Source organism: Chiloscyllium plagiosum, chromosome 34 (genome assembly GCF_004010195.1).
Source record: "Chiloscyllium plagiosum isolate BGI_BamShark_2017 chromosome 34, ASM401019v2, whole genome shotgun sequence".
Lineage (NCBI taxonomy): Eukaryota > Metazoa > Chordata > Chondrichthyes > Orectolobiformes > Hemiscylliidae > Chiloscyllium > Chiloscyllium plagiosum.
Genome location: NC_057743.1, coordinates 18,840,388 through 18,868,040, shown reverse-complemented (window position 1 = coordinate 18,868,040; position 27,653 = coordinate 18,840,388). Strand labels below are relative to the sequence as shown.

Here is a 27,653-nt window from a genome sequence, read left to right as displayed (position 1 = left end):
TTCGACTGGGACAACACTACTATTATAGGACAAGCCAAACAGAGAACAGCCAGGGAATTCCTAGAGGCATGGCACTCATCCACAGATTCAATCAATAAGCACATTGACCTGGACCCAATATACCGACCACTGCAGCGGACAGCTGGAACTGACAACCGGAAGCGGCAGATTCAAACCACTATAAATGCCGGAGGAAACATCACAGAAGCGCTTCACAAGAGGCTCCCAAGCACTGAGGATGTCACCTAGACAGGGAACGAAACGTCTGCAACACAAATTCCCAGCTCGGCGAACAGAACCACAACAACTTACATATATTTCAACTTACTATAGTCCATTCCTTGCTTGCAACTGAGGCATTGTCTATACTGGGAGTCCAAATGCAAACCCCTTGTGGAACATTTCCATTAAATCATGACCCTAAGTTTCAATTCCATTCTGACCTTTCAGTTCCCAGCCATCAATATTTTTCCACTGAAATTCAACACAAGTTCAAAGAATTACAACTCCTCTTTTTATTCATATAATAGTCTTCTGGATTCAACAGTAAGTTCAATAGTTTCAGATCATAAACTCTGGTCCCATTTATTGACAGCAAGTATTTTTAAAATTCTGTTTTCCATTTACACTTTCTCTAGAGACATGGCTTGTCCTTTGATTTATTGCTTCTTGCCTTCAATATTATCTTTTTCATCAGTTAATTACTCCTGCAATCCAGTAATCACGGTTAAGTCACCCCCTTCGCTTTCTTGCATAGCTTAAAACTGCCAGATCTCTAACTTCTTTCCAGATCTTACAAAGTCAGCACCCTGAAAGGTTGGACTAAACCTTACTATCAGGCCCAGTTAGCTCTCTTGCTGCCTCTTATCAAATTCCTGATTAAAGGCTTTTGCCCGAAACATCGATTTTCCTTCCTCGGATGCTGCTGACCTGCTATGCTTTTCCAGCACCACTCTAATCTAGACTCAATTACATCCTGTCTAGCACTCAATCTATTCCGTCCCCAGTGTCCACTGTAGACCACATCTCATCACAATCCAGTACAGGAACATCACATGCAAGCAATTGGACAATTCCAAACATGAATTCCAAACAGGTAGCAAAAGCAAACACAAACAAAATGAATAGTGGCTGCAATTTGTGACAGGTGGTAAGACAGAAACTGCATATTAATGAGGAGAGATGTGTTTTTAATAAGGTAATTAACAAGCAATAATCCCCCTTAACTTGTTGTTGCGTAGTGGGAATCTTGCCTTTACGCCCAGAAAGATACCAAGTTGCTTCCAGTTGTGAAATAAGCTTCACCGGACTTTTCGTGTGATTCTGCCACATTTTGCAGCATAGCCCACATCATTCATGCCCTGATAAGATTTCACCTGTTCACCTAGTTTCACTCTTCACATTTGCAGCCAGATCTGCTGAATATTTTGAGAATTCTTTTTAATTTGCTTTCCAGTACTTATAATATTTTATCCTCATGTTAGATTAAAGATAGCTTTTAGATTAAAGGAACAGGCTAAAAAGAAATGGTAAACCCAAGGATTGGACAGATTTTAAAATTAAACCAACAATGACAGTTTAGAAATTGATAAACGTGAAAGGTAAATTTACCGTATTCCTAATGGGCCATAGAGTTGCTCTCTCATGAGAAGAGGCTATTAGTGGTGACTTTTAACCTCAGAGTTAGCACACCTCAGGCAAGGGGAGAGGTCAAGAAGGAGTGTCCTTCATGGTAACCTCAGTCTATACAGAAATATTGTCGGCGTCACTCTGTATCGGCATTCTGCATCGCAAGCCAACTATTTACCCAACTGAGCTTGGGCCTCAGTTATTTACAATATGAATCAATTAGATGAGGGGACTACCTGTATGTGTGCTGATGGTTCAAAGATGGGTGGAAAAACAAGCTCTGAAGTGGATGCAAAGAGGCTGTAAGAGTATTTAGACACGTTAAATCAATAGGAAGAAAATGGTAAATTGGTTATAGTGTTGGAAAATGTGAAGATATCCACTTTACTGGAAAAAATACATAATATTTTTAAATAGCAAGAATATGGAAAATGCAGTATTTATTTCAACACAGGATCTGATTGTCTTGTAAGTGGATCACAGATTGTCAACAGTTGGAAATAGGTAAATGAATGATATATTGAAGGGATTTAAAAATAAAAGTAAAAACTCTTATTGTAATTGTGTGTAGTTGTGATGAAACAACACCTGGATCACAGTATCTTGGTCACCTTACTTTGGAATGAGAGCAATGAAAGTTTACTGGACCAATTCTTACAATGAGTATCGCTTGAGAGGAGAAGTAGCTTGAGTTATCTCATTGAAATACATGATAGCATTAGGGGTTCGACAGCATAGATGTTTGGAAGATGTTTTCCCTGAATTGGATGTCTAGAACTGAGGGTCATAGTCTTGGAATAAGGATTGGCCATTTAGGACTGCATGAGAAGTTACTTCACTCAGACGGGTTGTGATCAGTTGGAATTCCCTACGATGAAGAGCTCTGGAAGCTCAGCTGTTGAGTATATTTTAAAAATAAATCAAAAGAATTTTAGATAATAAGAGAACCAAGTGATATGGGAATAGTGCAGGATGGTATAGCAGAGGCAAATCAGTCATGAGCTCATTAAATAGCAGAGCGAAGTTGAAAGGTTGAATAACATACTTCCTCTTACTTGTTATGGTTTTATTATTATTCTGAATTGCAGTCTGCAAAGAAGCATCCTGGATGTCAAAGCAGATCCGTAATTTATCCTCCAAAAGAGTTTAGAATTGTTAGGACACTACTCTGGTGAAATGGCACTGAATCCATAGAGAATAAACATGCTGATCTGTCTCAGGGAGGCAGCATTTGTTGTCACACCACTACTACTCCATTGCTGTTGCCTGTCAACCAGCTGCTGCCTTGCTGAGATGGGGCAGTCTGCAGCCAGGCCTTCTGGGCTCTGTGCTGTGATGTTCTCATCCAAAGTGATTTGTAGTATCCAACACTTAAAACATGTTACACCCTCTGGGTGTAGTATTGCTTAGGAGTATTAGGGCAGGCAAAGAGACATAGCAGTAAAGGAATACACAAAGATTAGCTGACTTTTGTCTCCAATATAGCATGATTTAATTTATAAATCTGGTTCTGAATACTTATTTGGTAGCACCTTTTGGTTTTGTATTATGATCGAGTAGATGATGTGACACATGGAATGTGCAGGACTGTTGGTGAATTGAGGTTAAGATTATTGATATTGCACTTAGATATTTTCTTCATTGTCAGTGCACTCAGATCAAGGCCATGTCAGTTACCTCCTCCCTCCCACATCCTCTTCATTTTACTGCTCCTGTTTGCTGTGTAGCTACAGCAAGGGTTGTCCCCTCATGGTGGTAAGATTGTACAGCATGCTAGAGACAAACATGAACCCAGACACGTTCTGAATACTACACAGTTCTTCATAAGGGGTCCAGGTGGAGGAAGCATTATTTCATCCTGCCAATAATCTGCTCTATCACAATTATGTGCTAATATGGCTTTCATTGCACGCGTGTTCATCAGCAATTAGTCATGTCTGTAGCAGATAGTGTCTTGGATTGTCACAGAAAAAAGACATTGGGTCTGATGCCAGAATACTGGGTAATGACCTTCATCATTAGTTGGCTGTAGTCACACACCAGCTGGATGTTGAAGGCCTGGAATGTCTTTGAATTCCAAAATAAGGCAGTTTTGACATTAGGCATTTGCAAAGCAATGTGCGTGATGTCAATGGCATCCTGCATCTGCAATTTGAATGAAGTTGCATACTCATTTTGCCTACCTGACTCTGGCAAGAGAGAATGAAATGCAGTTAGCTCTCTCGGAATAGAGAGTTTCAGTGACTTCCCTTACGAAGCAGTACATACCAACATATGAAATAGGCCGTTCATCTGCTTGAGTCTGCTCCACCATAAAGATGGGAAACTACGAGATGTTGCTGACATCTTGCTGCCAGGAAGGAACCAAATGTATAAAAGTCCATCATCACAATCAGCTTCACATGAACTGGTAATGCAGCCCTTGTGCTTCTCTGGGTTGCATTTGTGGCTGCAGCAATGTATTGCTGAAGTGTGGGTGTTTCACACATGGTTCCTCGACAACCTTGACTTGCTCTTTGCACATTCTGGCTGAATATGACCTCTTGATATGAACCCTCATCTTCCAGCAATTTATCTTGGTTAGCCTGGCCTTTGTTCATATTCCAAATCATGCTGCTTTCCAAAGGGCACCCATTTTTGACTGCAATTGATTTCTGCAGCTATACATTCCTCAACACCTCCACATCACTCCCTGGAGAATGTTGTAATTTGAAACAATTATGGAAAGCACCAAGCACTTTACATTGAAATCAATAACTAACTTAGCCTTTAAGTAGATGATGATCCCCTTAAATATCACTGGTGGGGATTCCTTCCTGCTGCTGACTATGTGTTCAATTGTGCGAGCTTAAGGGAGGATATTGATTGATGCATTGAATGTCATGATTACACTGCTGGTTATCAAACCAATGCCACAAACATTTATTGGGAACATCCAATGGACATTCATTATGCGGATTCAAACAGAGGATTGTAAACCCATTCTGGCCCAGAGATTATTGATCTCAGCCTCTTCAAAAATTAGCAACATGTGACTGCAAAAGATGGCTATTTGGGAAATGCAGATTTTATGAAGTTTTTTTTCCAAGTTTTGTTTCTTGTCTCAGACAAGTCTTTGGTGACAGTTTCATCTCCTCTTTAAAAATGTTTAATGAGAAACATTTGAGATACTTACCTTGGAGTGCAGGTTCATAGTCCCTTGAAAGTGGAGTCGCAGGTAGGATAGTGAAGGCCCAGGACCTGCATGTCCTATGCAGAGTTGAAATGTTTGGCCACAGGGTGATGGAGTGGATTGGTGCAGGTGTCCCGGAAATGTTCTCTGAAGCACTCTGTAAGAAGGCATCTGGTTTCCCCAATGTAGAGGAGACCGCATTGGGAGCAACGGATACAATAAATGACGTGTGGAAGTGCACGTCATTTATTGTATCCATTGCTCCTGATGCGGTCTCCTCTACATTGGGAAAACCAGATGCCTTCTTACAGAGTGCTTCAGAGAACATCTCCGGGACACCCGCACCAATCAACCCCACCATCCTGTGGCCAAACATTTCAACTCCCCCACCCACTCTGCGTAAGACATGCAGGTCCTGGGCCTCCTCCACAGCCACTCCCTCACCACCTGATGCCTCAAGGAAGAACACCTCATCTTCCCCCTCAGGACAGTTCAACCCCATGGCATCAATGTGGACTTCACCAGTTTCCTCATTTCCCCTCCCCCCACCTTACTCCACCTCCCACTTATGTCTCCACCCCAGAGGCTCCCAGCCTCATTCCTGATGAAGGGCTTTTACCCAAAATGTCGATTTTTCCTGGTCCTCGGATGCTGCCTGACCTGCTGTGCTTTTCCAGCACCACTCTAATCTTGACTATTTGGAATATTTTGTGCAATTTTGGTCTCCCTCCTATAGGAAAGATGTTGTAAAATTTGAAAGGGTTCAGAAAAGATTTACAAGGTTGTTGTCAGGGTTGGAGGTTTTGAGCTATAGGCAGGGGCTGAATAGGCTAGGGCTGTTTTCCCTGGAGTGTCGGAGGCTGAAGAGTCAACTTATAGAGGTTTATCAAATCATGAGGGGCAGAGATAGGGTAAATAAACAAAGTTTTTTCCCTGCGTTGGGGGAGTCCAGAACTAGACAGCATACGTTTAGAGGGTGTGAGGGGATAGATTTAAAAGGGACCGAAGGGACAACTTTTTCATGCAGAGGGTGGTGCGTGTATGGAATGAGCTGCCAGAGTAACTGGTGGAGGCTTCTGGATAGATGTCTGAACAGGAAGGTTTTAGCAGGATATGGGCCCAGTGCTGGCAGGTTGGACTAGATTAATTTAGGATATCTGGTCAGCATGGACGAGTTAGACCGAAGGGTCTGTTTCTGTGCTATATATCTCTATAACTCTATAAGTACACCACAGAATCTTGGAGAAAATAACAAAAGTAAAAAGGCCAACATAAACTATGAAGAATGATTAAAGATTATTACTGCTAATAATAAAACATTTTATGTTTTAAAGCAAACAGCAAGGACAGGCTGCATTTATAAAATGCAGTTAAGTAATGATTCATTCTGTGTTGTGGAGAACATAAGCTCCTCATCTCTTAGACATCTGATCGACCATTTCTAGCCCAGAAGTATGTGGCCCAGTGATTACCTTTTGAGATTCCGATTTTATTTTCCACTAAATCTGTTTGAAAACAGGGTAGCAGTAAAGCACAGAAGGGAAAAGTTTGGAGTACAATTCTCACATCTGCTGTGAACAGGATTGATAAAGTAGTTTATATTTGTCTTATCAAAAAAGGCACTTCCCAATAACCAAGAACAACAGCAGCTGAGAAATATGCATCTCAACAAATTGAGTTCATTATATATCACCAGTTGCCATCATGTGGTAAGAACTGAGTAATGCAGGGGTACAAACATAAATGTCAGTCAAAATGCATCTTTTTCTGCTATTGGACAGTTCCACAGACACCTCACTATTTACATTTACAGATTAGGAATGCTGTAATTAACTTCACAAGATATTTAATGATCGAAAGTATCACATTTTCCAATGAAAATCACAGTAATTATGGACAGAATGTACAGCAGACTCAAATTAGTTCTCCCATCTCCTGACTAAAGTTCATCCATAGCACATACACAGCACCATTATACTGCTTGATATTAGATATCTCACAGCTTAGGCTATTGTGGCTTAGAACAAAATTTAATCACAACATTTAACCACTGTAAAGCATCAAAAGGAGCTAACGGGAGCAATATTTGGATTATTCTCCTTTGTTCAAGTACCTTAGCCCTGTTGTTTGCTTCCTCCAACTGCAATTCTAGAGCTTGTTTATGCTGGTGAGAATTTTTCTGCTCTAATTCGAGTGAATTCTGTAACTGGCTAATTTCCAGCTTTAGAGCTTGCAGCTGCACCTAAAGGAAAACAATCAGTAAGTGAGTTACAGACAAATTTTTTGTTGCAAGCAGAATAGATAGTCAGATAGTCCTCATTTTAGGTTTGAATGTTTCCTTGATACTACTGCTGTAACATGGGAATGCTGTATTTTAAAATAAAGAATTTATGGGATGTGGGTATCATTGGCTAGGCCCGCATTTATTGCGCACTAAGTACTTTTAAGAAGATAATGCTGAGCTGCCTTCTTGAACCCGCGCAATCCATGTCGTGTAGGTACACCCACAATGCAGTTAGGAAAGGAATTCGAGCATTTTCACCCAGCAATACTGATTGTGTTAGGTTCTTTCTTGTTAGGAATGGTCATTGTCTTTTACTTCTATGGTATGAAATTTTTACTAGATCAATCTGTTTAGTGATGTATGACACACTTTGGAAGTGACAGAAGTCAAACCTGGGCCTCCTGGCTCAGATCTTGTGACAAAACAGTATGCCACACCAGCCAGCTGTGATATGAATGTAACTTAACAGCCCATATCTGGACCCTATTCAGGTCCTGTTGCATACGGACACAGATTAATGCTCTCGTGACACAGAGGTGTATAATAACATCTGTGAACAGATTGATTAGAAAACATCAATGGACACAGACTGCTTTGGTAATCCTTATGCAATCATCAGCAAACGTCCTCACTTCTGACCTTAAGATGGAGAGAAAGTCATTCATGAAGCATCTGAAGATGGTTGGATCTAAGACACATGCCTGCAGAATTAATTTCTGAGACTGAGATGACTGACCTTGAATGAGCACCATCATTTTATTTCTGTTAGATATTATTCCAATCAATGCAGAGCCTCTCCCTCCTCCAACCCAAATCTGATTCCCACTGACTTCAGTTTTGCTTGGGCTCTTTCAAACTGTACTTATTAAATCCAGTCTTGATATCAAGAGCAGTCACTCTACTCTTACCTCTGGAGTTTAGCTCCTTTGTCCATGTTTGGATCATGGCTGTAAGGAGGTCAGGAGCTGAGTGGCACTTGTGGAAGTATCATGTTTTAGAAGCAATGGAGCACTCTTACCTCTGGGTTAGAAAATTGAGATTTGAGTCAAAATCTAGGCTTATGTTCCATTCTAATACTGAAAGAGGACTGTATTGTATAATTTTACAATAAGCAGTGGCTAGGTGGTGCCCCTTGACTGTTCCTTTGCAGAAGATGGAAAAGCGTTGAGGAGTCAGGAGGTGAATTAGTCAGTGTAGAAAACCCAGCCTCCAATCTGCTCTTGTACAAATGCTATTTGTGCAATGACTCTATTTAAGTTTCTGATACTATACACAAGATGTTGGTTTGTGGGAACTGACAAGCACTGCTTTTAAATATCAAGGGGAGCTGGATAGACGCATTCCTCTTGGAGATAACTATGTTTGGCACTTTGTGATAGTGGTGATGAATTAGGAGGTTCTAAATCACCAACAGGTGAAAAAAACTCATTGCACTTATGTTTCAAATCCTTTTTGTTTAGATTACTTACAGTTTGGAAACAGGCCCTTCAGCCCAACCAGTCCACATCAACCCTCTGAAGAGTAACTCACCCTGAACCATTTCCCTCCTAACACTAACACCAGTGGGCAATTTAGCATGGCCAATTCACCTGACCTGCACGTCTTTGGACTGTGGGAGGAAACCGAAACAACCCCACACAGACACGGAGAGGATGTGCAAACTCCACACAGACAGTCACCTGAGGCTGGACTCAAACCTGGAACCCTGTGCTGTGAGGCAGCAGTGCTAACCACTGAGCCACTGTGCCACCCTAAGGCATTTAGAGAATTTTAGATGCTAAAATTCCATTATAGGCAGGGACTGAAGAGTGGGTCCAAAGAAGTTTTTTTTCATAATGTGACATCACCAAATGAATTCTCCTCACTGTTGTCCTGTATGAAAGCTGTAATTTAGACAAAATAAGTGTCCCCTCTCAGCTGCTATGTAGTCATCTGTACTTAAGGGCTGTATAGTTGTCTGTATTTCCAAATTGACCCTCAACATGATATGAAGCTGGGGAAAATTATTTAATGAATGATTTCATGTCTTCTTTTACACAGCTTGCACACTTGTCATGGCATTCAATGCTTTTCAGAAAATACAGTTATCTACCAATAAAAACTCAACTTGAGGTTTGTGACTTCTTGGCTCTTGTGTGCAGCTCTGGTACCATATCATAGTCCTAAAATATGTTTAAAGGTCTGATCTGCTTTATTGGTACCTTTAGGTGTCTTTCCTGCCTGTTCACTACCCTCTAAATCTAACTTTTGCCATTATAAGTGTCAGTCCAAAATCATGGTCTGAGTATTTGGAATCTCCTCAGGACCTTTGGCTCGACTGGTACAGCAGGATATTTGCAATGCAACCTACCTGAGTAATGTTGTCTTCCACTTGTTCTTTAGAATGAATTAGGTCAGTCAGCTGTTTCTGTATGTTGGACACTTCTTGGTTCAGGCGCTGGTTCTCCTGTTGGCTGCAGCCCAGCTGTTGCCGAATGGTATAATTTTCCTGTGCGAGTAGTTTGGACTCCTGCTGGCTGGCATTAAGCTGTTGCCGTAAGTTACAAATCTCCTGGTTAATATTCTGACTGCTGTGCTGGTCGCTGCACAATTGCTGCCGCAAAATAAGATTGTCTTCATTCAGCTGCTGGTTTTCCTTTAGCACTGTGTTGAGTTGCTGCTGCATAAATTCTAGATTTTTGTTGGAAGGATTGGTCATCTGGTTGCTGAGGAGCAGAATGTTTTAGAAAAATAGTCAGTATAATAGCCTAAGCCTTCTATAATAATTTAATGAAGTTCAAAAGATGTTTCAGGAACAGCACCTCATTTTTTTTAGGCACTACTTTATCTTCTGAAAACAAATCATATTTCAACAATTTCACATCACAGCCTCTGCTCCCATTTTCTTTCTGATAGGAAGAACCGGCAATAATTCTCCTGTTGCCATTCACTCCTCCTCTTGACCCATTTTGACTAGTATTCCATGCTATTGAGGAGAACTTGGTTACCGCTTGGAAAGCAGGCAAGACCTGTGCCTTTTCTCTCTTTTTACTCTTGTTTCACTTGCCAACTAGTGATGTGGCTTTTCCATGGATCAAGGATCATGGGGTTGGGGGTGTGTGCTGAGATTGGAAGTCCTGCCAGCCAAAAGCTGTCAGCCAATCAGAGGACTGCTGTTTTATTGAACGACGCCACTAATGTGGAGGCAGTGGCTGTTGTTGCTATGACACCCAGACCATAGCTGAATCAGGATTTGGGAGGGTGGGGTCACAGGATGTGAGAAGACTAGCTAGAGCAGAGGGGGTGACTCTCGGGAGGATTCCCTTACTTCCTAATGCAGGACCCACTTGTTAAGGCAATGATTGTCTTTGAAGGAGACGCCTGCCTCACTCCCTGAAGCCTGCAAGGAACTTTGACAAGGTTTTCTTGTCATGATCTCCACAGCAGGGTAGGATGGCCTTTGTGGGCTTTTGCACCACAAACTTAAATCAGGGAGGAGGTGGGAGGTTGGTAAATGTCTCCTCTTCATCAAACTCACCATGGGGGAGAGCATTGCACCACTTGTTCCTTTATTTGCCCATTTACCATCCCTTTCATCTCACACTCTCATCCCCCCCTTTTGTCATTTTGTCACTCCTGCCTTCCAGAATTTCACAGACCTATCCTTTTGCTCTTTGTTACTCCTTCCTTCTTCTTTGCTCTTACTTCAAACCTGCCAAAACTGTAATAACATTTTCCAGCTCTGATGAAAAATAAATTTTCTTTCTTTCCAGAACTGATACCTAAGCTTCGAAGTATATCCGGCATGTTCTGTTTATGTTTCAGTTGTACATCATCCACAATATTTCCTTTGTATTAATTTAATATTCCTCTGACAGTGGCAAGAGATGAGCTACATTTTTGTTTAGTTCCTCCAGTTTTCTTCCATCTCTGTGCTTTTCCTGGCAGTACCAGGGATCAGACGCAGGAAAGCTGGCTGAACCTTAGGGCAGACTTTCCCTCCAGGATCAGGAAATTTGCATTAGGCCCATTTCCCAGCATTTGAGGTGTGATGTAGGCAAAGTCCAGAGGTGGGCTACTAAATAGGCAGCGAGCAGGCTGAGTAGGCAATTAGTAACTTTGGGAAAAGAGGAGGGGCTGAAGTGCAGGCCTCTTTTGTTTCTATTGGATATGGTAGTCATTGGCATTTGTTGGCCATCTCTAATTGTTCTTAAATTCAGCTCCTTGATCAGTCATTTCAAAAGGAGGAAACTAAGAGGCAAGCACATTGGAGACGTATAAAATAGGAATGAGAGTAGGTAATTCAGCTCATCCAGCCCGCTTTGTCATAGAGTCATAGAGATGTACAGCACGGAAACAGACCCTTTGATCCAATTCGTCCATGCCGACCAAATATCCCAACCCAATCTAGTCTCACCTGGCAGCACCCTGCCCATATCCCTCTAAACCCTTCCTATTCATACACCCATCCAGATGCCTTTTAAATGTTGCAATTGTACTAGCCTCTACCACTTCCTCTGGCAACTCATTCCATACACATACCACCCTCTGCATTAAAAAGTTGCCCCTTAGGTCCCTTTTATATCTTTCCCCTCTCACCCTAAACTTACACCCTCTAGGTCTAGACTCCTCCACCCCATGGAAAAGACTTTGTCTATTTATCCTATCCATGCCCCTCATGATTTTATAAACCTCTACAAGGTCACCCCTCAGCCTCCGACGCTCCAGGGAAAACAGCCCCAGCCTATTCAACCTCTCCATAGAGCTCAAATCCTTCAACCCTGGCAACATCCTTGTAAATCTTTTCTGAACCCTTTCAAGTTTCACAACATCCTTCCAATAGGAAGACGACCAGAATTGCACGCAATATTCCAAAAGTGGCCTAACCAACGTCCTATACAGCTGCAACTCCTGTACTCAATACTCTGACCAAAAAAGGAAAACATACTAAACATCTTCTTCACTATCCTGTCTACCTGCGACTGTACTTTCAAGGAGCTATGAACCTGCACTCCCTAGGACCTTACCATTAAATGTATAAGTCCTGCTTTCCCAAAATGCAGCACCTCGCATTTTTCTAAATTAAACTCCATCTGCCACTCCTCAAGCCCATTGGCCCATCTAATCAAGATCCATACAACACAATCAAGGCTGATTCCCTATTTCAATATCATACTCCCACTCTCTCCCTCTACTTAGTAACCTCCAGAAATCTATTTCTTTTCTAAATTTGTTCACATGATGTGGGCATTGTTGGCTGGGCCAGCATCTATTGCCCATCCCTAGTTGCCCTCAAGAAGGTGGTGGTGAGCTGCCTTCTTGAAGTGCTGCAGTTCATTTGGTCCAGATAGACTCAGAATGCTATTTCAGGGAGAGCTCCAGGAATTTGACCAAGCAGTACTGAAGGAACAGCAATAGTTAGTCATTTGACTTTCAAAGTCTTCTATGGTATAAAATACCACAGGTTCACCACCTTTTGACTGAAGTCATTTCTACCCTCTCAATAGAATCCACTGCTGTGGATCTGGAGTCACATATAGGCCAGACCAGCAAAAGATGGGAAGTTGTTGTGGTTCTGTTCGCCGAGCTGGGAATTTCTGGTGCAGACGTTTCGTCCCCTGTCTAGGTGACATCCTCAGTGCTTGGGAGCCTCCTGTGAAGCGCTTCGGTGATGTTTCCTCCGGCATTCTGGTTGTCAGTTCCAGCTGTCCGCTGCAGTGGTCGGTATATAGGGTCCAGGTCAATGTGCTTATTGATTGAATCGGTGGATGAGTGCCAAGCCTCTAGGAATTCCCTGGCTGTTCTGTTTGGCTTGTCCTATAATAGTATTATAGGCCTACTATTATAGGCCAAGAGTGGCACGGTGGCACAGCAGTTAGCACTGTTGCCTCACAGCGCCTGAGACCCGGGTTCAATTCCCGCCTCAGGCGACTGTCTGTGTGGAGTTTGCACATTCTCCCCGTGTCTGCGTGGGTTTCCTCCGGGTGCTCCGGTTTCCTCCCACAATCCAAAAATGTGCAGGTCAGGTGAATTGGCCATGCTAAATTGCCCATAGTGTTAGGTGAAGGGGTAAATGTAGGGGAATGGGTCTGGGTGGGTAGCGCTTCGGCGGGTCAGTGTGGACTTGTTGGGCCGAAGGGCCTGTTTCCACACTGTAAGTAATCTAATCTAATCTAATCTAATCTAAAAAAAGCGCTTCACAGGAGGGTCCCAAGCACCGAGGATGTCACCTACACAGGGGACGAAACGTCTGCACCAGAAATTCCCAACTCGGCGAACAGAACCACAACAACGAGCACCCGAGCTACAAATCTTCGCACAAACTTTGAAAAGATGGGAAGATTTATTTCTCCACAGAACATTAATGAACTGTAATGATTATAACAAGGTCAGCCAGGTAGACTGTATAGAATGTGAGTTTCCTGATTGGGGTTGTTAATCTGGTTCAATTAGATGGCCATGACTGATAATTAAAAACAGGAGTATCAGACATCCTGACATTCTGAAAGCTGGCTCTGAGAAAGCTGGATCGGTGTCAAGGACTTTCCACATGAAAATAAAGGGTGACTTGGTGTGAAAATACTGGCCTCTGTGGAGTTATTTCAGTGATGAGAGAAAAGCATGCTCCTGAGGAAATTCGCTCACAATAGTTATTTTTGATTTGGGGTAAGCATTTCTGGTATCATGTTGTTATTTAGAAAGCTAGACTCACTTGAACCTGCTGTTGAAGACTGGGGCCCCCGTATGTGTAAAGAAAGTGTTACTTTTTCCAGGCAAATGACATTCAGGCAGATAAAAAGCAACAGGTAATTCTCCTGACAGCTTGTGGTCCCGCAACGTTTTTGGTTATTAGAAGCTTAATTTTCCCTAGGCACCAGTTACTAAAAGCTTTCAAGAGTTGATGGATTTAGTTAAGGAATTTTATGAGCCCAAGCCTCCTCTAATTCTGAGATGCTATTGTTTTACTTGCCAATTTAAGAACTAGGGGAATCAGTATCAGGACTTTCGACGAGAGTAAGACAAAGCATATGACTTTGGCTTAGCCCCTACTGAGAAGCTGAGAGACCGATTGGTATGTGCGATTAATGATATAACTATGCAAAAGCCCCTACTAGCTGAAGCCCAACTAGACTTCAAATTGGCATTACAACTCACTATATCAATGGAAAATGCAAAACTGGAGCAAATGAATTGCAGGGTATTCCGTGTGAGCGTAGCCTTACTCAAGACATATCCTGATCAGAGGGACTCTAGATCAGCCCACAGCAAAACCTCAAAACAAAGTCAAACCTTCCCAAACAGTTAGAATTTTCTTTACGATCCGGATCAGCAAGGCCATTGTTGTTGCTGCCGGTATGCAGAAATGAGACAGCAAAAAAGTCCCACTTGACCTAAATTGAGTAAAAAAACTCCTAGGCCAGTATCCAGAAGAGTGCACACCCTGGAATGTCCACCTACATCTGGTTAAAATTGCTTAGCAACATCCAAATCAGAACCAATCAAAACAAATATTTGATTAAATGGTCAGCCAGTTCTAATGGAGGTCGATACTAGTGTGGAAGTTTCAATGATTGCAGAATCAGTCTTTAACAAAATTTGCTCTGTACGCCAACCCTTAAATTTATGCAAGACCTTGGCTAGACTGAGCACCTATATCAGAGAACATTTACAGATTAAGGGTACAACTTCAGTTCCGGTCTCTTAGGAGAAACAGCCAGTTCAGTTACTACTGATTATAGTAAAAGGCTTGAGCCCAAGCTGGATGGGGCAAAAATGGTTGAGAAATATTCACCAAGATTGGTTCAACATTTTTCCATTAGAAAATGGCTGTCTGAGTGAAGTCTGAATGAAATACCCAAAAGTTTTTCAGGGAGGTCTAACGACTATCAAAGCAGCGAAGGCCACCTTGCATGTTGACCAGGCAGCAATTCCACAATTTTGCAAGGCCCGCCCAGTGCCATTTACTATATGGGTAAAAGGAGAGGCAGAAATCAGAAGGCTGGAAAGCGAAGAAATCATTATATCTGTCCAGCTAGTAGAATGGGCAGCACCAGTCATACCAATTGTGATGTCCGACAGTTGGATTGCCTTTATGGGGATTTTAAACAAGCAGTAAACCATTTTTCACAATTGCATAAATACCCAATCCCTCAAATATAGAGGACTTATACGTAAAGCTGGCAGGGCGCTGTCCTTCACAAAGCTGGTCATGATTCATGCATACTTGCTAATGTGGTTAGATGTGTATTCCCAGAGGTATTCTACAATTAATACCCACAAGGGTTTGTATCAATATACAAGACTGCCATTTAGGGTATCATCAGCATGTGCAGTTTTTCAGTGGACGATAGAGAACATTTTACAAGGTCTACACCAGGTCACCATTTATCTAGATAACATACTAACATATTGGAAGACAATAAGAGCACTTAGAGAACTTGTATATCGTCAATTGACATTTCTCTTGGGTGGGCGTACGCTTTAAAAGATAGAAATGTGTGTTCCAGACACCCCAAGTGACCCACTTGGGCTACAGAGTTGATAAGACTGGGTTGCACCTATTGGAAGGTAAAGTGAGGGCAATCAAAGGTGCCCTGGCTCCCTCTGACCTCCACCCTGGCACCTTTGCATCTTGAAAAAGGGTCAATGTTAGAAATGGTCACATAGCCAAACCATAGCTTCTATGGAAGTGAAGAAACAGCTATCATCGTCTAAGGTGTTGGCACAATTTGGTCCCAAGTGACATCTAATATAAACATGCGATGCCTTCCAGTTCAGCATTGGGGTAGCATTAGTGCATAGATAACCTATTGGGAGAGGAACCCCCAATAGCGTATGCCTCCAGGACTTTAGCTAATGCAGAGCATAAATACACCCAGATAGAGAAGGAAGGTTTAGCGGTCATATTTGGAGTAGGAAGTTCCACCAATATCTTTACACACATAAATTTCTAATAATAACAGACCACAAACCTGGCTAGGTCTACTTAAAGAGGACAAGGCAGTGCCGCCAACAGCTTCAGGCCAAATTTAATAGTGGGCTCTAATACTAAGTGCATATAATTACAAATCGGAACATCATGCGGAGGCCAAGTAACAAATGCGAATGCATTAAGTTGCCTCTGCCTGGCAGATACACCACTGATGTTACCGCTATTGGAAGTGTTCAAAGTGGTTTTAAATTTTCTGGACTTACTTCCAGCCACAGCTGACATTATCAGACATTGAACAAAGAAAGATTCAGCACTGGCAAACCTGAAACAGCTGGCAGTGATGGGAGAAACCAAAGGACCATCACAACTAGAACTGAAACCTTTTTGGACCCAGGGAGACCAGGTCACAGTAAAGGATGGTATATTATTGAGGGGAGCAAGAGTGATTGTCCAGAGCAGAGGTCGCTGCCAAATACTGGCTGAACTCCACCAGGATCATTTGGGATTTCCAAAATGAAGATGTTGGAGAGAAGTTATGTCTAGTGGCCAGGATTGGCTGCAGACATAGCTGCATCGGTGGGGCAATACCCAGAGTGCTAACAAAGACAAAAATTACCGCCAGCTACTCCCCCACATTTATGGGAATGCCAGGTAAACCCTGGGCTTGGTTACACATCAACTATGCGGGTCCTATCATGAGCTCAATGTTCTTAGTCATTGTTGGTGCCCACTCATAAAACATGGGGATGACAATTGAAAAACTGTATGCATCTTTTGCAATACACAAACTTCTGGAAGTGTTGATCACAGATAAGGGAACATTGTTTACCAGCAAGGATTTTGAGTATTTCCTAAAGTCGAATGGCATTTGACATATAAGGACAGCTCCATACAATCCAAGATCAAATGGTCTGGCAGAATGAGCATTCCAAACTTTGAAGGCAGGCTGAAAGAAACCTGATGAAGGGTTTATGCCCGAAACGTTGAATCTCCTGCTCCTTAGAAGCTGCCTGACCTGCTGTGCTTTTCCAGCACCACACTCTCAACTCTGATCTCCAGCATCTGCAGTCATCACTGTCTTCTCCTTAAAGAAACAGCCTACAGCTTCACTATATAAATGGGAGGGGAGTGGGGCTGGGGGGGAAGGAAGCTGAAAGTGTGATAAATAGATGGAGGTGGGGGTAATGGTGATAGGTCGGAGTGGAGGGTGGAGCAGATAGGTGGGAAAGAAGATGGACAGGTAGGACAGGTCATGAGAGCGTGCTGAGCTAGAAGGTTGGAACTGGGATGAGGTGGGGGGGGTGAATGAGGAAACTGGTGAAATCCACATTGATGCCATGGGATTGGAGGGTCCCGAGGCGGAAGATGAGGCATTCTTCCTCCAGGCGCAAGTGATAAGGGAGTGGAATGGAGGAGGCCCAGGACCTGCAAGTCCTTGGTGGAGTGGGAGAGGAAGTTGGAAGTGTTCAGCTATGGGGCGCTGGGGTCAGTTGGTGCAGGTGTCCCAGAGATGTTCTCTGAAGCGCTCTGCAAGTAGATGCATTGTAGAGGAAACCGCATCAGGAGCAATAGATACAGTAAATTACATGTGAGGAAGTGCAAGTGAAACTTTGATGGATGTGGAAGGCTCTTTTGGAGCCTTGGATGGAGGTGAGGAAGGAGGTATGTGCACAGGTTTTGCAATTCAGAAAGGTTGGCAGAACCTGTGGGTTTTCCCATCCATCAAGCTTTGAAGAAACCTCAAAATCTGAGAACGACATAATAGTGTCACTGCCTCAATGCCTTTGCCGCTTGAAGAAGAGAATGAATTTCTTTCGAGATGCTCCAGGTGCAAAAGGCGAGCTACTGTGCATTACATGCTGGTCGTATCTGAGGCAGAGTTGGAGGAACCTGACCCAGTGCTAAAACACCCCAAGAGGAGCTACTAGAAAAAGAACTGGCCTATGTCCTTGGACTCAGAGTGGAAGGGATGTAGTGATTGTAAAGAGGTCAGCCAGATGGACCTCATAGAATATGAGTTCCTTAATTAGATCAAATTAACAACCCCAATCAGCGATCCCTGGCTGACAGATAAAAACAGGAATGCCTGTTTTGATCACACAGCACTGTCCCTTGATGTGAAGGGCAGTGTTTGTCACTGGCCACCCGGGTGTTTTCCTATCTTCCTGGTGGTGGAATTTGAATAAAGATTCGTGCACTTTGTGTCTTTCACTGTGTCTCCCACCTGCACACACACACCATGGGTGCTGGGGATAAAATAAGCACTACCGCACTTAGGTGGTAGTGTGGGGGTTAATGAAAAAAAAACAGGAGATATTTCTCCAAAAAAAAAAAAATAGACTGAAAGAAAAAAAACAAAAAAAACAGGAATGTCACTTTGTGTCTTTCACTGTGTCTCACACCTGCACACACACAACATGGGTGCTGGGGAAAAAATAAGCACTACCGCACTTAGGTGGTAGTGTGGGGGTTAAATTATATTAAAAAAAAAGAAAGAAGAAAAAAAAACAGGAATGTAGCATTGCCCTTTTTTGTGAAGGGCACTGCTTGTCACTGGCCACTTGGGTGTTTTCCTATCTTCCTGGTGGTGGAAATTGAATAAAGATTCGTACATCTTGTGTCTCTCACTGTGTCTCACACCTGCACACACACACCATGGGTTCTGGGGAAAAATAAGCACTACCGCAGTTAGGCGGTAGTGTGGGGGTTAAAAAGGGAAAAAAAAGAAAAAAAAAGAAAAAAGAAGAAAAAAAAAGGAAGCTGGATCAGCGTGCGTGCAAGGACTGTCCTCCTTGACTGTGTCTGAGAGGAAGGAAAAAAAAACAGGAATGTCAGACACACTGACATTGAGAGCTGGCTCTCAGGGAGCTGGATCAGTGTCAAGGATTTTCCAAGTGTAAATAAACGGTGACTTGGTGATGGGATACCAGCCTCTGTGGAGTTCCTTCATGAACCAGATGGGTCTTTATGACAAGCGACAGACATAGACAATTTCACTGTTACTCAGACTAGCTTTTAATTCCAGATTTAGGAATTGAAACTAAATTTCACAGTTGCTGTGGTGGTATTTGAACTAATGACCTCAAAGCATTCACTTGGTCCTCTAGTTCAATGATGTTACTACAACATCTCAGTGGCCACCAACTGAAGTGTGTTATGGCAGTCATTACTGTGTCTGCTGTTTGTAGGAAAATTGCAAAGATTGGAGTAAGTAGAGTAATTTATCTATATGCAAGCATACGTTTTAAGCATTTCCAAATCATTCAGTAGAATAAACAGGTTTTTGTTTTGACAATGGAAATGGACTCAAAGGATAAAGATTCCACAATTAAAGAACGACTTGTATTTTAACAGAAAAAAAACATGCTACTCTGGCATCGTGTGTGAGTGCATAATCTTCTGACAAAGATAAAAAATGCCAAGCTGACATGCATAATTCTTTATTTCTTTGCTTGCCGATAAGTGATTAATATGCCGTATGTAAAATAGATGGGGGTAGGAAGCACAGAATCCATGTTGAAAGATAATAGATAAGACAGGGGGAATAGGTGTGAAGGGGATTATTTAGTAAACAGCAGAAGATTGCTCCACATCAGGTTTTGCTAACTGATTCAGTCCATTTCATAGGAACAGCAGGCTTCTAAGTGATGGAGACCCACAGGAGAATGCTCGATTACAGTCAAGTAATTACACATCTCAACTATTTTCTTAGTAATATACTGTTAGGGGTTTAGTTCACACCTTAATTTGTAAAGAAAAAAGCTTTTTGGCTCTGGATAAGCATGGATGGTTGCCATTTTTGTATTTCTGTTTAATTCTCACCGGAGCTTACATTACTTACAATGCACTGATTTTTTCTTCCTGGAGTTTCTGTATGGTTTTCTTCAATTCGGCTATCTGGCATTGGTGTTTATCTGCCATTTCTTTCCAACAGTTGTTTTGTATTCCCTGACAATTGGATATCCCTCTGTGATCCTCCAGCACCTTGTTGAGCTAAAAACAAATCATGAAGTCAAATAAATGCTTACTAATCATGACTTACAATATTTCACAGGAGCAAAAATGAATAGTAAATGGAAATCCTTTTCAATTTGATGGCATGTGATAGCTTATTCATAACTTTGCATTTACATAATATGAAACTAAGATAGGGATAATTCTCACATAGCCAAAACAAGTTTCTAGGATCAACAATCAACTAGCATAAATTATTTCCACACTTAATCAACACAAGATAGAAATATGATTCTAATAAATAGCTAAGCACAAATTATCCTAGTATTATTAACATTCCTTCAAACATTGCAGCTTGTGTTTGCCTTGGATCAAACCTCAATATTGACAGCTGTGGTTATTGTATAGCTACACATGGACTCTCAATGTGAACAAGTGAAAGAATAATCAACAAGTCCAGCCAGACTTTGTGGGAGCAATTAAAAGTGAACATTACCACTCAGCATATCAGGCATGCACAAAGTTGTAGTCTATCATTCAGGGTTCCAATACAGGCTGCACCATAGCTCCTCCAATGATTGAAATCAAGGATTTTAACTTTCCTGCACCTACATCACTCTCACAAATTCATCAAAATGTTACACTTGCTCAACAGGGGCAACGGTGTTTCTAATATAATAAACAATAGAACAGCCACTGAAAAAGAAATTGGGGAGCACAGTTAATTAATTAATTTGTAAAAATTTAAAATGTTTTTACAAAATATTTCAGCTTCTAACTTCATCCAAAGTTCTGGATGTAGGTTTGCCTCGCTGAGCTGGAAGGTTCATGTCTGCTTTCTACTTATATGTTTGGTTTCTTTGGGTTGGTGATGTCATTTCCTGTGGTGACATTATGTCCTGTGGGTGATGTCATTTCCTGTTCTTTTTCTCAGGGGGTGGTAGATGGGGTCTAACATGATGTGTTTGTTGATAGAGTTCCAATTGGAATGCCATGCCTCTAGGAATTCTCGTGCGTGTTGCTGTTTGGCTTGTCATGGAATGGATGTGTTGTCCCAGTTGAAGTGGTGTCCTTCCTTATCTGTATGCAAGGATACTAGTGAGAGAGGGTCATATTGTTTTGTGGCTAGTTGATGTTCACGTATCCTGGTGGCTAGTTTTCTGCCTGTTTGTTCAATGTAGTGTTTGTTACAGTCCTTGCATGGTATTTTGTAAATAACATTAGTTTTGCTTGTTGTCTGTATAGGGTCTTTCAAGTTCATTAGCTGTTGTTTTAGTGTGTTGGTGGGTTTGTGGGCTACCATGATACCAAGGGGTCTGAGTAGTCTGGCAGTCATTTCCGAGATGACTTTGATGTAGGGGAGAGTGGCTAAGTTTTCCGGACACATTTTGTCTGCTTGTTTGGGTTTGTTGCTGAGAAATCTGCGGACTCTGTTCATTGGGTACCCGTTCTTTTTGAATACACTGTATAGGTGATTTTCCTCTGCTCTGCCGTTCCTCTGTGCTGCAGTGTGTGGTGGCTCGTTGGAATAATGTTCTGATGCAACTTTGTTTGTGGATGTTCGATGTGATGTGAACGTTCACAAACGAAGCTGCATCAAAAGATTATTCCAATGAGCCACCACACACTGCAGCACACAGGAACTATGTAAAGCAGAGGAAACTTACCTATACAGTGTATTCAAAAAGAATGGGTACCCAATGAACACATTCCACAGATTTCTCAGCAACAAACCCAAACAAGCAGACAAAACGTGTCCAGAAACCTTAGCCACTTTCCCCTACATGAAAGACATCTTGGAAATGACTGACAGACCCCTTGGCATCATGGCAGCCCACAAACCCACCAACACACTAAAACAACAGCTAATGAACTTGAAAGACCCTATACAGACATCAAGCAAAACTAATGTTATTTACAAAATACCATGCAAGGACTGTAACAAACACTACATTGGACAAACAGGCAGAAAACTAGCCACCAGGATACTTGAACATCAACTAGCCACAAAACGACATGACCCACTTTCACTAGTATCCTTACATACAGATGAAGGAGGACACCACTTTGACTGGGACAACACATCCATCCTAGGACATACCAAACAGAGACACACATGAGAATTCCTAGAAGCATGGCATTCCAATCGAAACTCTATCAACAAACACATTGAGCTAGACCCCACCCCCTGAGAAAAAGAACAGGAAATGACATCACCACAGGAAATGACATCCCAACCCAAAGAAACCCAAACATATAAATAGAAAGCATGAATTATCAACAGTGCTTTGCCCGGAGGCCCACTGAAGATGTTACCTAGTAGGATGACAAAATGTCTGGAAATGAACCTTCCAGCTCAGCGAGCCAACCTACATCCAGAACCTCGACCTGAGCTACAAATCTTCTCAAAACTCGCTTCATCCAAAGTATACACACCAAAACAACACTCCCAACATTCAAGGAGCTTGACACTATCCAGGACAAAGCAGCCTGCTTTATTGACACCATATTCAGTCAATCCACCACTGATGCTCGGTCACAGCAGTGTGTAATATTTCCAAGATGCACTGCAAAAATTTGCCAAAGATCCTTAGACAACACCTTCCAAACCATGACCAATTCCATCTAGAAGGACAAGGGCAATACATACATGGGAATACCGCCACCTATAAGTTCCCTTCAAGCCATCCATCATCCTGACTTGGAAACATATATGCTTCTCTTCACAGAACATAGAAACGTACACCACAGAACAGGCCCTTTGACCCACGATTTTGTTCCGAGATTTAATTCTAATGTAAAATATCGTAACAACCTATGCACCCCTCAACTCACTGCTATCCATGTGCATGTCCAGCAGTCGCTTAAATGTCCCCAATGACTCTGCTTCCACCACCACTGCTGGTGACGCATTCCATGCATTCACAACTCTCTGTGTAAAAAACCTACCTCTGTCGTCTCCTTTATACCTTCCTCCTAATATCTTCAAACTATGACTTCTCGTACCAGTGAATCCTGCCCTGGGGGAAAAGTCTCTGGCTATTGACTCTATCTATTCCTCTCATTATTTTGTACACCTCTATCAGGTCTCCTCTCTTCCTCCTTCTCTCCAGAGAGAAAAGTCCGAGCCTATTCAACCTTTCTTCATAAGGCAAGCCCTCCAGTCCAGGCAGTATCCTGGTAAACCTTCTTTGCACCCTCTCCAAAGCCTCTGTATCTTTCCTATAGTAGGGCGACCAGAACTGGACACAATATTCCAAGTGTGGCCCCACCAGGGACTTGTAGAGCTGCAGCAAAACCTCATGGCTCTTAAACTCTATCCCCCTGTTGATGAAAGCCAAAACACCATGTGCTTTCTTAACAACCCTATCCACTTGGGTGGCAACTTTGAGGGATCTATGTACTTGCACACCCAGATCCCTCTGTTCCTCCACACTGCCAAGAATCTGTCTTTAATCCTATATTCAGCATTCGAATTCGACCGTCACTAGGTCAAAATCATGGAATTCCCTTCCCAACAACATTGTGGATTGACCTACAGCACATGGACAGCAGCAGTTCCAGAAGGCAGCTCACTACCATTTTCTCAAGGGCAAACGACTATGATTGTTAGGCTGTTGCTTAACTAGTCTGTGGAACAGCTCTCCCAATTTTGGTTTAAGTCCCCAGATATTAGTAAAGAGAACTTTTCAAGGTCGACAGAGTTGAGTTTGATGCTTTCTATGGCTGGGTAATGCCAGGTAGTCCATTGCTTTAATTCATTCCTTTTCTTAGGTTTTGTAGCAGTTTGGTACAATTAAGTAGCTTGCGAGGCCATTTCAGAAGGAGTTAAGAGATCACCACATCGCTCTGCATTTGGAGTTACATGTTCTCAGACTAGGAAAGATTTCCTTCCCTAAAGGACATTAGTGAACCAGTGGATTTTCACCTGGTTGCAATTAGACTAGCTTTTAATTCTAGATTTTACTGAATTCAAATTTCAATATCTGCCATTTTGGGATTCAAATTCCCGCGGCCAGAACATTAGCCTGAAGTTTTAGATTACCAGTCCACTGATATTACCACTATGTCATTGGACTCCTCTATTAGAGGAAATAGTTTCTCTCAATCCTATTAACTTCATAATTCAAATATAAATATTCAATTAAACACCCCTTAATCTTTTGCATTCAAGGGCATAAAAGCCTTGTCTATCCAAACTATCCTCATAATCTGAGCATTTATGGTGATTATTATTATTATTGTGGAAGAGGACGACAACCTATTCAAGGTCAATAAGTCCTTCTTGATGTGTGGTGCTAAGAAAAGAAAAAAATACTCTTGTACAGGGTCAAACCACAGGTTTGCATAACCTCAAGAGTAAACTGAAATCTTATCAGCCAGAGGTTCTATATGTACGCAATATGCAAGTCATATTGTCTCTTGTATTGGTGCTTTTCTTTCTCTGAGTGAAGAGAATCAACAGGACAGACAAAGGAACCAGACAGTTCCTTTCAAACAAGATAGACAAATTGTCAAGAGCCAATTTTATTTTAAATCATTCCAGTTACTCCTTAGTCAAGCACTTAGCATAGATTTTGTTTTCCACTAGTTAACGTCAAAGGAGGGGGAGTCAGTTTTCTATTTCACTTTCATTGCCTTTCAGGCCAGAGAGGTCCCAGGTCCATTAAGGAAAAAGTCCACTGGAAAAAGCGCAAATCACAATTTAAGTGGTGACTGACAGGCTTCTCAATAAGTCATGCCACTGAGATATCCCACCGTGCCTAAAGCTGCTGATGAATTGAAGACTGACAGTCACTGTATACAGTGGCAACACAACCAATGACCAAACTGCTGGCTGAATAGCAGCTATGAAGACTGGAACCAACAAAAAGGCCAACGTCTTGGGGATTTTCTTGAATTCAAATTTATTAATTAGAGTCTTCTTCATGTATTTGCGAATTGAAAACTTATTTGGGCCACACACCTTGATTTGACTTTTTTCTCAGATCAGTCAGGGTCTAATTCAGGCTTGACGACTATATGGCTCACTCATTCTCTATACACAGCACATAATTAAAGTGTATGAGTTTGAGGTCCTATTTGGAAACCTCCCTTGATGAGACGGCATATCTTAGATATGGGTATAATGATCAGTGTGTATGATATGCATTCCTTTCACCATATGCCCATCATTTAAATATTTGTAAAATCATGAGTGAACATCTCTGCTGGAAATGCAAATTTGCAATATGTACTTCATAGTGTGGTGCACAGAGTGTTAGGAATGAATACTTCCTATGAGTTCAAAATTATCTTGGAACTATATTTGGCAAGTGTTACTGGTATTCAATACACTACTGTGACTGCCCATTGCATGATATTAAATACTGTATTAGCTGCTGCTCTTTAAGGGCTTTACCTTCTGTTCTAGAGCATTATTCTCCAATTGCATCCTTTCAAGAGCAGCATTTAATGCTTGATTCTGTTCTGCTGCTGCATGATAACTCTTCATTTCCATGCTCAGATAGTGCACTTGAGTTCTGAAAGCCTCCAGCTCCTGAAAACAGTATTAAATTTTACATGAATGCAATGTCTTTTTTATTCTTTATCTATCTCCATCTCATCCTCTCCCATCTCTTGAAGACCCCAATCCCTAATGGAGTACAGTTGCACTTGCAAATCGAGATAATAAGGTTGAGAGGACACTTGATTTCAAAAAATGTTCACCTCTGCAACATGAATGCAGAGTCCAACGGAAGTTGTTGGACTCGAGGAGTATGGTTAATTATCACCCATTCTAGCACAGGGAGGCGGAGGGGTGGTTCTAGTGGAAAACAATAATCACCATGTTCAGTGATATCAGTTAACTCAGATCTTTTTGATTGATATGAGTCAGTTATATACATAGAGTTTAATTTTTAAAAGCAAAAATTGAATTCCTTAAAATTATTTCTCTTCAAATAGATCAATATTGACATAAATAAAACCAAGCTACAATTCATAAAATTCTGTCATTTTCTTTTCTAGAGAATATTTTCAGGCAATTCCTTGCAAAAGATTAGAGAAATGGAATTTGAGCTTTTAGCCTCTGATAGTTAGGGGGAATGTTCCTAAACTTGTATTTATGCACCTGATTTGAGACAGCAAGAGAGAGAGAGAGAGAGAGAAATACAGACATCAGTGTTGGGCCTCCATTATTTACAATTTATTACAATAACTTGAACGAGGGTAATGAATAAATGGTTGCTAAATTTGCCAATAATGCAAAGATAGGTAGGAATATAAACTACGAAGAGGTCATGGAGAGTATGCAAAAGAATATGGATAGGTCAAACATATAGGCAAAAATTTAGGCAGCAGTGCATGAAAATGTGCACTTAGAGTCATAGAGTCATAGAGATGTACAGCACAGAAACAGACCGTTCTGCATTCTGAGCACAAGGGACATTTGTGAAACAAAATAAACTGCTCACCAAATGCCTCTTAAATGTTGCAATTGTACCAGCCTCCACCACATCCTCTGGCAGCTCATTCCATACACGTACCACCCTCTGCATGAAAACGTTGCCCCTTAGGTCTCTTTTATATCTTTCCCCTCTTACCCTAAACCTCTAGTTTAGTTCTGTCCTCTAGTTCTGGACTCCCCGACCCCAGGGAAAAGACTTTGTCTATTTATTCTATCCATGCCCCTCATAATTTTGTAAACCTCTATAAGGTCACCCCTCAGCCTCCGACGCTCCAGGGAAAACAGCCCCAGCCTGTTCAGCCTCTCCCTGTAGCTCATATCTACCTGCGACTCCACTTTCAAGGAGCTATGAACCTGCACTCCAAGGTCTCTTTGTTCAGCAACACTCCCTAGGACCTTACCATTAAGTGTATTAGTCCTGCTAAGATTTGCTTTCCCAAAATGCAGCACCTCGCATTTATCTGAATTAAACTCCATTTGCCACTTCTCAGCCTTGCTTACTTTGGCAGTAAGATTAGAAAAACAGTATATTATTTGAAAGGAAAGAAATTGCAGACCTCTGAGGTACAGAGGGATTCAGATATCTCACTACATGAATCACAAGAAGTTTGTATGCAAATGCAGCAAACTACTAGAAAGGCAATTGGAATGCTGTCATTTATTGCAAGTAGAATGAGATATAAATTTAGGAATATTTTGTTCCAGTTGTACACGATAAGACCACATTTAGAGTACTGTGCACAATGTTGGTCTACTTAATTAGTAAAGACTGCAGGTGCATTGGATTCAGTTCAGAGAAGATCCACTCAACTGACTGTGGGAGAGGGTGGGAGTTTTCTGATGAAAATTGGTTGGGCAGGTTGGGCCTGCATCTGTTGGGAGTTAAGAAGATTGGCAGATGATTTTATTGAAACATTTAAGACCACGAGAGGATTTGATCGTAGATGCTAAAAGGGTGTTTCCTTTTATTTGAAGGGCTAAAAATAAGAAACATGGTGTTTAAAAGCAAGGAGTTTTAATGGGAGATGTGGAAAAACGTTTCTTCTCAAAGGCTTCGAGTCTTTCAAATACTTGGCTCTTGAAAGCAGTGAGGTGGGTCATTTATTATTTCTAAGGCAGCTTTTTGATGAACAAGAGAGTCAAAATTTATCTGAAGTAGGTCAAAAATGTGGGGGTGAGGCCACGATCAGATCAGATACAATCTTATTAAATGGCATAGCAAACTCAAGGGTTCAAATTGTCTACTTCTACTCCT

At 41.7% G+C, this 27,653-nt stretch overlaps 1 protein-coding gene across 8 annotated transcripts in view; it reads right to left on the bottom strand.

The window, feature by feature from the left end:
- ccdc30 (coiled-coil domain containing 30) overlaps nt 1–27,653 on the bottom strand; it is a 158,648-nt gene that overhangs the window by 48,357 nt on the left and 82,638 nt on the right. For 7 of the 8 annotated variants that reach the window (XM_043675686.1, XM_043675692.1, XM_043675694.1 and 4 more), the window contains 4 exons: nt 25,352–25,489; nt 19,838–19,989; nt 9,436–9,790; nt 6,915–7,043 (listed from right to left, as the gene is read on the bottom strand). In XM_043675686.1, coding sequence (XP_043531621.1) covers nt 6,915–7,043; nt 9,436–9,790; nt 19,838–19,989; nt 25,352–25,489 — 774 coding nt within the window. The remainder of the gene's footprint in view (nt 1–6,914; nt 7,044–9,435; nt 9,791–19,837; nt 19,990–25,351; nt 25,490–27,653) is intronic. The other variant, XM_043675693.1, reaches the window with a different exon arrangement.